The sequence below is a fragment of the Gouania willdenowi genome, chromosome 21, assembly GCF_900634775.1.
Source record: "Gouania willdenowi chromosome 21, fGouWil2.1, whole genome shotgun sequence".
Taxonomy (NCBI): Eukaryota; Metazoa; Chordata; class Actinopteri; order Blenniiformes; family Gobiesocidae; genus Gouania; species Gouania willdenowi.
The window spans coordinates 15,951,833-15,963,944 of NC_041064.1; the positions used below are offsets into that span (position 1 = coordinate 15,951,833).

At 38.1% G+C, this 12,112-nt stretch overlaps 1 protein-coding gene across 2 annotated transcripts; it reads left to right on the top strand.

Moving 5' to 3' along the window:
- Positions 1 to 1,030: 1,030 nt before the first annotated feature.
- On the top strand, positions 1,031 to 10,881 carry chaf1b (chromatin assembly factor 1, subunit B). 2 transcript variants are annotated; one of them, XM_028436441.1, is made up of 14 exons: positions 1,031 to 1,109; positions 1,431 to 1,587; positions 3,382 to 3,514; positions 3,610 to 3,733; positions 4,329 to 4,432; positions 4,540 to 4,636; positions 4,749 to 4,833; positions 5,859 to 5,952; positions 6,057 to 6,126; positions 6,201 to 6,292; positions 6,397 to 6,556; positions 8,957 to 9,511; positions 10,198 to 10,280; positions 10,474 to 10,881. In XM_028436441.1, exons 2-14 carry the CDS (start codon positions 1,462 to 1,464, stop codon positions 10,572 to 10,574), a joined length of 1,824 nt encoding a protein of 607 aa, XP_028292242.1. In that variant the 5' UTR covers positions 1,031 to 1,109; positions 1,431 to 1,461; the 3' UTR covers positions 10,575 to 10,881. The 2 variants fall into 2 exon arrangements, with proteins under 2 accessions (XP_028292242.1, XP_028292243.1); XM_028436442.1 differs by lacking the exon at positions 1,031 to 1,109 and adding an exon at positions 1,145 to 1,296.
- Positions 10,882 to 12,112: the final 1,231 nt, after the last annotated feature.

Sequence of the window (12,112 nt, forward strand, 5' to 3'; positions counted from 1 at the left end):
TGATAGTGGTCTAGCCCTAAACAAGACTCAATGTAATAATTACCCATCATGCCTTGCATTCTCAGATGGCACTGCTTTCAGTGGCTTCCGATGCTAAGGCTAACAGCTCTAGCGGAAAGACGATATGTCGTGTTGACTTCAATATAGTGTTGGATGTATTTTATAAGATGGGAGCAGGTTGCCGATGGAGAAAAAAAACCATTCTGTGATCAGTGGGAGGGGCCTATAATGTCATCGGAAAATCCTTCGCCATCACATTCTAAAAGCTGTATCTTGGCTATTTTTCAATAGATTTGCATCAACTTCATTGAGTGATTATTAACTGGTTTTCCCTTTCATACTGGGGTTTTTTTTTTTTTGTTGACTGGGGCCATTTAGAAAATCCGCTATAACTTTCATATGCAACGTTCAAACAGCCTAGTATTTGATACACATGATGACTCTCCAGCCCTAAACAAGAATCCCTGTGAAAATTACCCATCATGCTTTACGTTGCGCACACCATAATAGAAAACTGCTATAGCTCTCATATTTCATACACATGAGTTACCGACTCCGGCCACTCCTTTGGACCCTACGACGCAGCTTGCGACTTTAAATATTATTCCTTTTGCATTATAAGTTCATATAGTGCACTATTTCCATGTTCAGAAGATCCTCCGTTCCCAAATTTTGCATTAAGTTAATCAGATGCTTTTGATCTGAATCAGGTTAAAATGATTGTGTGCAGTGTTTTGTTTTGTTTTTACTGTTGAAAATATGTTGTAATCAGGATTTTTCAGGTCTTGCAGCTGAAAATTTTGATGTATGAGTCTGACTGACCTGTGTGATGCTGACTTGTTCCAGTTTATTTACAATTATTTTTGTGTATATATATATGTGTATATGTATGTGTATATATATGTGTATATATATGTGTATGTATGTATATATATATATACCCTGTATGTCTGGTTATAACACCGGACATCGTGTAAAATAGCGCTTCCTTTCTATGTTTTAGCTCCGCCTCTTGGTTTCTCTCGTCCAATCACAGCACGCTGCACACCGGAAGTTTGTTGGACAGATTAAAAGCGGGAAACGACTATTGAAGCTGGAAACCAGAGGAGGTAAAAATCAGTGACTTACTCTGCGGTAGCTTAATGTAAATAACAATAACCAGCGGACTTGTATGTATGGCGGAAACACATCTTTTGTGTTAATAACTAGGAACTGTACCAGGATTTAGTGTCGCTGCAATATTTTAGAGGATAACTACCTACTAATACAACGTGACGTCATTAAGGTTGCTCGCGGGTTAGCTTTTTCTCCTGTTACTTTGCTTATATAACGGTGCTGTTGCTAAGTGTATCTTAACTTTGCTCCGGAACAATCACCTGTCTATCTACAACGTACCAGTGCTTTAACTGTACATGTTTGTCTGTTACCAGTGGTTTGTATCGGACATAACACAGAATAAAAATGAAGGTGGTGACCTGTGAGATTGCCTGGCACAACAAGGAGCCCGTCTACAGCCTGGACTTCCAGCACTGTTCTGATGGACGCACTCACCGGCTGGCCACAGCTGGAGTGGACACCACAGTCAGAGTGAGTGGAGGGGGAGTCCAGTAAAGGCTAACAGTATTATATATAGCATTACATTAATATATCCAACACCAGATAATCTATGGCTCATTTTATTTTTGGACCACTTAGACTGTAAAAAAAAAACAAAACCCAAAAAAGTAACACAACAATACACAAAATATCAAAAAAAATTCATCCAAACAAATACGAAATTGCGTACAATACACAAAAAAAACATGCAGAATTACAAAAATAGTACACGACTACTAAAATGAATAGGAAAAATGCCTCAAATACATACAAAATTACAGGAAAATACACAAAACTACTATCAATGATATTTGGTTATAACCTAACCCTAGAACGCTATGTGCATGTACTTTGTTAACCGTAGCAATAGCACCGGGAGTTGTCCGTACGGCAACCGTACAAATAGACACTTTAATCTTTTAATATTCAGATTGGTCGTTATTCTGAATGTTGATAATACAGCCCTTAGATGAGACAATCACATTTTTTTTGCCCCCACTGTGATAAAAAATTGCCCATCTTTGACTTAATTTGTTGTCAAGGATCTTAGGTTGTTAAATTAAAAGCACCACAACTTATATTGAAGTATAGCATGAGAAATGTATTATTTTATTTTTCTGGTTTTGTTGTCATTTTATTGGCCACATTAGCCCCTTTGGCTAGCTGACCTGGCTTGCGTGTGTATAGTTGACAGACACCCCACCTCTACACTCATTCGGCATATTTAGGGCACACAATGGGATACATCCATGGACATCTTGCCTGTTAAACTAGCAGAGAGAAGTTTTGTGCGGGCTCCTTCTGAAAATTCTTACATTTTAAAATGGTGGAATGAAAACATTCATTATTATTATTATTATTATTATTATTATTGTTGTTTTTCTGTTTTAAAAGTGCAGTCTGTAACTTTCCCTCCCTCTCCGCTGCTCTCTTGCCCTGCCTCCAAAGTCCCTCCCTCAGAGGAGCTAACAAGCTAACGTTAGCCGGACAGCACCATCACAGTAATATAACATGGACTGTTAAAAGCATATTACTGCAGTGCTTCTCTCTCTCAATGTGCAGACACCATTCTATCAGCAGCAGCGAAACAACAGTGTCACTCACAGCAGCCCACACGGAGGCTGCAGTGAGAGCAGCGCACACACGAACAAACACGTGCACTACAAAGTTCTAGTGTAACAATTACAAATCAAGCAGCAGTAATTAAATTTCAAGCAGAAAAGTCGCCAATTCCATCTTCTACTCCTCTAGTCCATACACTGTAAAAAAAAGACGGTGCTCCAGCCACTACCTTGCTATGAGCATTGCTGTGTTTTGGCCACGGTGGAAAGAGGCGGGGCCTGTGAGCAACAACTGTCATACAGTCCATCAAACACATTTCTGGCTCTAATTGTTTCCTTTTGCTTGGTCGCAGTGCATTTTGGCAATCTGCCAAAGGCTGCAGAAGCAGCAGGGGCGATTCAATGCGCCTGTTTTTTTCACACAAACTACTAGTTTCATGTAAGGCTGTCCTTACATAGTGACAGCTTTAGCAAATATGACAAAAAGGCACTTATAAGAGTTACGAACTGCACCTTTAAGGAGGAGTTTAAATCTAAAGAGAATGAGTCTCCTCAAAGCAGTCCCCTAATCACCCTTGCCAGATGTGGTTAGATTTTCCCATTATTTCTTCATTATTTAAATATTTAAAGTTTAATAAGGGACGACAAGGTCATAGGCATACATAGTAACATACAGTTGTAACACTGTGTGCTGACACTTTGATCTCCTTTGATGTTGATGTAGTTGTGGCGGGTGGACACTGGTCCACACGGGAAGGCAGTCGTGGACTTTCTGTCCAACTTGGCTCGACATACAAAGGCCGTCAACGTGGTTCGCTTCAGCCCAAATGGAGAGCTGCTTGCTTCTGGAGGAGATGGTGGGCCACACATGATAAACAACCTCTGTGTTGTCCTTATGAATATATAATTTTTAGTTTTGGATTTCAACATTTTTGTGGCTGCTTTGCTACAGATGCTGCGATTCTGCTGTGGAAGCTTAATGACTCCAAAGAGCCGGAGCCGGCCCCCGCGTTTCAGGATGATGAAGTGGATCATCAACTCAACAAAGAAAGCTGGTCTGTGGTCAAAACCCTGAGGTACGCAAGCTACTCTTTATTTCCGACAAGGATTACATAGTTATTCAGTTCCATTTAGAGGTGTCCTGATCCGATATTGATATCGGATATCGGTCCAATATCAGCCAGAAAACGAATATCGGATTTTATCGGACTGCATCTAAAATCACCGATATAAGCTTTCCGATAAAATGTTCCGCTCCAGGCCTTCTATCCATAGGTGACTGTGGTTCACACTCAAACAAAGTAACCTACTGTTGCTGACTATTGTTCTCTGTTTGTGTAACATCTCTTGATCAAGCCTTTACTAACATTCCACACTACAAAATGAATAATAAAAGTATGTGTGATTTGTGCTGATATCATATCGCATGATATCGGCCGATATGCAAGGCTGCAATATCGGTATATCGGAAGTGGAAAAGTTGTATCGAGACATCCCGCATTCTATTGATTGTAAAATACTCATAATAATCATTTTAAATATTGAATTTTTCATTTACAACTTTATTTATTCTGTTTGTGAACACGATGCCTCTTTCTATTGACATTTGAACATTAGGAAAATTGTTTTTATTAGCAGTAAAGTGAGATTTGTCTCTTGATTTTTCCTCAGAGGGCACATAGAGGATGTTTATGACATCTCTTGGGCGCAGGACGGAAACTTCATGGTTTCTGGATCTGTAGACAACACAGCAATTATGTGGGACGTCAACAAAGGTTTGTAAGTCACTGTAGTAAAGTTGTCTCATGTAGGTTTTATACTGGTTTTGCATTTTTGATTTTGTTTTGAACAGTTGTGTTTGACAGTGTGTTTTTTTTTTTAGGAAATAAACTTTGTATCTTGAATGATCACAAGAGCTACGTGCAGGGCGTGGCCTGGGATCCAGTGGGACAATATGTGGCTACTCTGAGCTGTGACAGGTAGAAAAATGAGCTTAAAAAACCACTGCGTGTTTTTATTTTACCTTCATTGAATGTTGACATAATTTGTCCAAACTGCAACTCATATGTGAGATGTGTTCTCTACTTCCAGAGTAATGCGTGTATACGGCACTCACACCAAGAAGAAAGCATTCAGTATCAGCAAAATGAGCTCTGGGCCAGTGGCAGAAGGAGAGGTTTGTAGAATTAGAGCATAATTAAATTTTAGGGGCACAAGAACCAATCATCCCTCAAACTAAGACATAACAGAGCAAATTAATAGAATATGAAATATATTTCAAGAATTAGATTTATTGTCAGATATGAACAATGAGTTATAAAGACAGATGTAAGACAGGTGAAATCCTACAACAATTAAACATTAAAACAAAAATGACGGATTATCTGCAAACTAATTTAAATAATAACTACCTGCTTTCTGCAACTGTACCTAATTAATTACGTAAATTATGCACTACTGTTGCTTATTCTGTAGAGTTTGTGAGATTTAAGTCCTGTCGGAGGCCCACCCACATTTTTTTAAACTCTGTTGGCTACAAAAAAATGGAATTTCTTTAGTTTCATTAGATGAACAAACTAATTCCATGTTGGGTGTTTTTGGTTTGTATTCACACCCTCTGTAGTTTTTCATTTGTCATTTTCATTTTTCCTTAATTTGCTTTAAAATGTCCATTTAAAAAAAAAAAAAATTGCAATCTAGCTTTCCATTCATTATCAGAGATTCTAATGTACTATCCAGTTCATTACGAAAAAAAATTTAATTCATTTTTAGATACCTGTGTGATGGATGCAATGATGTTCTTTTTACATGTATGCATTATGTATTATTTGAAAGTAATTGCATTGAATGTTTAGGAATGTATTCAAGTACCTTAGTAAGTAACCATGTGCTGAAGTCTTTATTATTTTGGCAATTATACCAAAAAATGCTACAACTTTCTAAGAGGATTTTTTGTTTAAATTCTCATCTTTTCTGCTTTACAGTGTTTTTAAATTCTGCTAATTTAAGTGTTAGCTGGGAAGTTCTTTGTGTAGAAATAATTCAGCTTTATGGTAAACATGCAGTTGAATGTAAATAGAAATCATGTCAATGGTTGCAAGTTTCTCAGTCCATAAAACTATAAAAGTACTGTACTGTCTCTTTTCAGTGAGATGATTTACATTGTCATTACCAGTACTACAGCGAGATGTATCTTTGCAGGTGAAGCAACAGAGAATGTTCCATGACGACAGTATGAGGTCGTTCTTTCGTCGTCTTTCATTCACACCAGATGGGTCGTTTCTTCTTGCTCCAGGTACACTTGCATAATGCGATGGCCAAAGAGCAAATATCTCATTTTATGCTTGGGATTTATTCAAACTCTGTATTTGCATCTGTGTCCAACTTCCTGATCCTCAGCTGGATGTGTTGAGGTAGGAGAAAACATCATCAACACGACCTACATCTTCTCCAGAAAGGGAATGAAGAGGTAATATTTTTTCCATGTTAAACCATTATAAAGTAAAAACCTTATTGTAAAAATAATAAAATTCTGTGTCAAAGGCCTATTGCTCACCTGCCATGTCCAAGTAAAGCAACTCTTGCTGTTCGCTGCTGCCCCGTCTACTTTGAGCTGAGAACTAAAAAAGCAGAAGGTAAGGGCAATGAAGCAGAGAACGATCACGACTTCTTCCCCAATGCTCACATTGTTTATAGATTCATATTCATATTGACCTTTCCCTCTGTTTGTGTCTGACAGACGGCTCCATCCACACTCTTCCCAACGTCTTCCAGTTACCTTACCGTATGGTGTTTGCTGTTGCCTCTGAGGATGCCATCCTGCTGTATGACACACAACAGACTTTCCCATTTGGTTTAGTCTCCAACATCCACTACCACACGCTCAGTGACCTCACATGGTAAATCAGCACAATCATCTAGAATTTGGTTAATTTGCGCGTGAAAATACGGGTCGAAGTATTCTGGATGTTTATTCCCTTTTTTTTATTTATTATTATTTAATTCAGTCATTGATACAAGACAATATATTTCCAATTTATTATAACATAATAAAAAGATAAGGAGCAGAATGAGGGCAAGTCTTATATAATATACTATAATATTACCATAACATCAATCGTAGAAAATCTGCTTCAGATTAGCCAAATTACCGAAGTGCAATATTTAGAAAGCAATGCATGGCAGATTTCTGTGGCCTGAAATTACAAGTTAATGTTTGAGTATTTATTGTTCACCTCATAAGATTTATTTTTCACAATAATTAACACTTACAATATATGCAGCATTATAAAAGCCATAACAAAGTCCCCATAAAAGATTCCTTTAAGACTAAAGCACTGCACTAAAAACTATCTTTCTAGTAAACATCTGATGGGGTTTTTCACTGTGTTCAAATGTCAGCAACACTTTAGCTTTGTCTTTTAGAAAATCATATTCTGAACGGCAGCTATCACTGATTTAGAGTCGTTATTTTATTACCTTTCTACTTGAATATGATAAAACAAAACTGCTACATTCATAAGAAGGAGAAAACCATTACAATCAGGGTTGCAGAAAACCTGATCAATGTCGACCTGCCCCCCCATCCAGGTGTTATGCCAGTCCAGGGTCAGGAAACCAGCAGGTAACATCACTGCAGACCCCTCACACACTGGACTCAAACTCCCCTCCGACAGATGTCGGATCATCTACGCACACTCTTTAATGTAAATACTGAAAAATATAACTCCCTCATGTTTACTTCATCATCCTTTTGCACTACTATGATTAGTAGTACTTATTTAGTACTTATTTAGTCTTGTACATGTTAGTCTTTAATTACTTGTTTACATTTTTAGTTAGGGATGTCCCGGTACAACTTTTTCACTTCCGATACGATACCGATATTGCAGCCTTGGGTATTGGTCGATATCGGTCCGATACGATAACGTCACGAATCATACATACTTTTATTACTTATTTTGTAGTGTGGAATGTTAGAAAAGGCTTGATCAAGTGATGTTATTTTATACTTTTAAAGTGCAAATAATTCAAATTCACTTCAGTTATTTTTTATTGTCAGTATATGGTGGGAACAACTGATGGCAGGAACAAAAACTTATCGGAGCGCTTATATTGGAGATGTTAGATGCAGTCCGATAAAATCCAATATTCATTTTCTGGCTGATATCGGACCAATATCCGATATCAATTATTGGATCAGGACACCCCTATTTTTAGTTGATTATTGTTTATATTGTACAGAGAGAGCACACTCTACCGAAGTTAAATTCCTTGTGTGTTAAACATACCGGGCCAATAAAGCTGATTCTGATCATTATTCCTTATTACTCCTTTACGAGTCTTGGTTTTACCCTCAACAATATCAAATGACTCCAAATAATCTCCCCCAGGCCAGACATTTCTGCTTTTTGACACAATTATTGGCCTACGTTACAATGTTTTCTGCTTTTGTATTTTCAGTTTTGGGTTGTAACTTTGTACATCTATAGATTTGCACAGTATGAATATTGTCAGTGAATCATTACCAAAAATATAACAAGAAATCTTTTTAAAGAATTAAACAAAATTAAATTATAGGTAAAACTTTAAAGAGATGCCATCTAATCTAATAAATCTGACATTGTTTAGCTCTGCAAAATGGCCTGATTGTGACACCGCTATGAAGATCAGGTGTGCTGGAGTATAGAGACATTTTAGCGCACATGCGTCAAACAAAAAGGCTCGAGGCCAAATCCGGCCCTTTAGAGTATCCAAAGTGGCCCTCAGGAGAAAGTAAAAATGACAGAAAACATAAATCAGTGTGTGAAATACAACTTATTCAGTTGTAGATATCTCAGCCCCATCCAAATACACTAATATATTGAAACTTCACAACATTTTCAGGGCTCACAGATTTCTTGCACCTACATCACATGATGAAAGTCATTTCAAATAATAAACTGTTGAATTATATCTACATTTTTCTGTCTTTCTGCAAATTTCTACACCAAATTCCTCTAAATTACAGAGAAATTGGCCACTAAATTAAGGAATTTTAAAAATAGGACCATGCAGGGACTGTGATTTTTGTCAGGGTCTTAGATACTGCATTATCACTTTAACGTGAAAATGGAACTTTGACACAATAATGCTGAAATTGTTTGTTTTCCCACGTGAAATCTACGGCCCACTTGAGATCAAACTAATCCATATCCGGCCCCTGAATGAAAACCAGTTTGACACCCCCGTCTTAGAGGACAACACGTATGCTCTATATGTAGCATTGTGCTGACATTTTACTGCTGTGTCATGTTTAGGTCTGGTGATGGCTCCTTTCTGGCAGTGTCCTCCACAGACGGCTACTGCTCCTTCCTGTCCTTTGCCCCAGGAGAGCTGGGGACTCCACTGAAGGAGCCGCCCTCTTTAGATGTTTTTGTCCCCAGCACTGCCGCTGAGAAAAAAGGCAAGAAAGCCTCAGTGGCCCGAAACTCCTCACCTTTAACACAGCCTTTAACTACAGGACCAACTCCAACATCCCAGGCCAACCCCAGCAAGGACAGCCCCTCTGTCACCCCTCCACAGGATAAAAAGTGCACCCCCACTGTAAAGTCAAAGCCACAGCCCCGAAGGATCACCCTGAACACGCTGGAAGGCTGGGGGAAGCCCATGAAGCCCACAGGGTCCCCCTCTGCAGCTCAGACCCCAAAATCTGGGAACACAAGCACTCCATCCACTCCCCTCTCCTCTTCCTCCAACCCTTCCACAAACCAGGCCCGGACCACCCCCCTCACACCCTCCACACCAACACTCTTCAATAATGCTGGGCCCACCACCCCAAAGAGCTCATCATTCAATAAGGGGCCCACCCCAAGGTAAAGATGAAAACATATTTATTGTTTATGGAAAAATGGGTGTTTATTATGTAACTTTAGACTATTATTGCATAATGTTTTACTGCTTTTGCTGTAACATCAGTCATACTGAACTTTCACTTTCAGCTTCAACAGATAAGATGAGGTAATATCTACTACGACCAGTTCTGCTTCCCATGGCTCGATTGTATTCAAATGTGTTTTGATTGGAATCCTACTGACAGGACATAGTGGATTCACTTCCCATCCCCCTGATGGTCACAGTAGCTACGCTGATTATCTCTAAAGATAATGTATGCATCCATATGGAGAAGAAAATGCTCATCTTTTAAAGACTTTAGGGTTTTTATTCAATGGTTTTGAGTGAAGCAGTTCAAACATCTTGACTGGTGTGCGTGCGTGTGTGTGCGTGTGCGCGCTCGGGGCTGGCAGAATGAACAAAGCTGTGTCTGGTAGGAAGATTTGTTGGACCCCCCACTGACTATAAAATAATAATCACTCTGACAGACTGCTATGAAACAATGGCAAACTCTGCTCCTGCTTTTGTTGGCATGCTTTTTTTTTTTTTTTTAATGTCTCTAAAGTTTGACTAGATTGGACCGTGAACTACGACTGAGTCGGATAAACAAACATGAGATTGTCTTTAACATACAAAATAAAGTTCCGTTACCTATGCTTGTTTACAGGAGAGTGTCGTTGACTCCCATTGCATCGAAATCGCAAACTCTCAATCTTGGGACTCCAGCCTCTACAGAGAAGGCTAAACATGGTAGGTGACAGTGGCAACAGAGACACACATGGTCCTTTTTTAATCCTCAGAAGTTACACTGAGTGTGTATTGTCCATCACATTAGATATTAGTTGTAAACATCACATATATTTGATTGTGTTGAATAAAAAATGTCTCAACAACAACAAACATTAAGGAACAACTCTATGATTCTTTTATTTTGTGTCCCCAGAGCGTCCATCCCCTCCCACTGACCCAGTGTGTCAGCCCCCAGACTTCAAGCGGCCAAAGACCAACGAGCCTCCAGTAAAGAACATTGTAGGCCAGGATTAGCGTCACTGCTAATATCGTGCTGCGATTGTCCGAACTATAGTTGGTTTAATATGTGATGATGTCTCAGCTCTGGTAGATCTGCATTTGTGGTTCAGTACTTCATGAGTTCTCACTGAAACTGGGTTTGAAGCTGGAGCAAATAAAATGATCCTACATTGTAATAATTTGTTTGTCATATAACAAATTGAATATTAGGTCATTGTAGTGTATGTTTGTGGTATTGGTACCCACAATCCTTTTGGAAACAAGTGGTTTTTCACTTTAAGGAGAATACTGTACATGTGAAAAAGAAACTAATCAAACCGGAAGTGAACAAAGTTTATGTTTTGCAAGTATTTTTTACTGTGAGATTTAATATGTAACCTCTGTTTTAAATTGTGAAGATGGTAGTAATATCTTGAACAGAACATCAAATTTCCACCCTGTACGACTCATTTTTCTATTGTCTATTAAAGTACTTAGTTGTACAGAGAAACTTCTCACAGTTCATCGAAGGGTGTTTTTTTTTTTTTTTTTTTTTTTTTTAAAACAAACATCTGGCAGTGTTATCTGTTAGGAAAATGAGAATTTTCTTTGTCTTTTCAGAAGAAATTCCGTAATGTTGTGTTTACCCGTCACACTGCTCATTCTTGGAGAGATTAAAACCTTATTTGGCAATTACAATTACTGAAAGAAAATAAGGAAAACATGTAATCCGCTAAGTGTTATTTTTTTATTTAGAGCACCCCTAGAACAACGCTGATTTATGTAAAGAGTACATATCCAGCGGCTGCGTCACTGGATGCATATTGCTATTTAAAGAAAAGAAAGTTTCAAAATGAGACGTGACTTCTCCATTTGCCAAGTGGCCCGTGAAGACAACTGGACATTTATGAGATATTAGTTAACAGTAAAAAAGTCTTATTGCTATTACTATCCTATATAATAGTGGTTCCTAACCCGGGTTTGATCGAACCAGATCAGTTTGTTGAGTCAACCTCAGGGTCAAAGGTCAAGACAGTAAAAATGTGTGACGAAATATATTTCGATGAACTACTTAATTAAAAGATAAATAGATTAATTTATTTATTTTTTAAATATTGATTCATTATCATTAAAAGCATTTTGAAAGAGTTTATTTTTCCAATTATGAAGAGTTCTGTGAATGCACTGATAAAGCTGCAGGGTTCAATACATCCAATAAGGTTAAGAACCACTGCTATATAACATGTAGAGTATTACTATTAGGACAATGTTATGCTTGTTTTTCCCCCTCCTTTGAGACACTGGATAAGCCTGAATGATTAATACTCCACGTATTACTCTGGAAATCTGGACATTTTTTTTTTTGTAACTATGTTTCATTACATTTAACTGCTTTGCCCCCCTAAACCAACCTGCAACTCAAACTCTAATAAATCCAAACAATAGCAGGTTTGGATAATATAGATTTAGTTTTTGAGTTAATCTCTAACCTTAAAGTCATATTGGTGCCAGTGACATGAAACTGTAGAGCATGTGTTGCACAGATACTGTATATCCACCACTAAGAGAGACAC

What these genes read in the sequence shown, in the direction of transcription:
- chaf1b (XM_028436441.1), top strand. Translation starts at nt 1,462, where the DNA reads ATGAAGGTGGTGACCTGTGAGATTGCCTGGCACAACAAGGAGCCCGTC. An exon ending in TATGTGGGACGTCAACAAAG is followed by an intron (nt 4,433 to 4,539) that starts GTTTGTAAGTCA and finishes TTTTTTTTTTAG; the next exon opens with GAAATAAACTTTGTATCTTG. An exon ending in GAGAACTAAAAAAGCAGAAG is followed by an intron (nt 6,293 to 6,396) that starts GTAAGGGCAATG and finishes TGTGTCTGACAG; the next exon opens with ACGGCTCCATCCACACTCTT.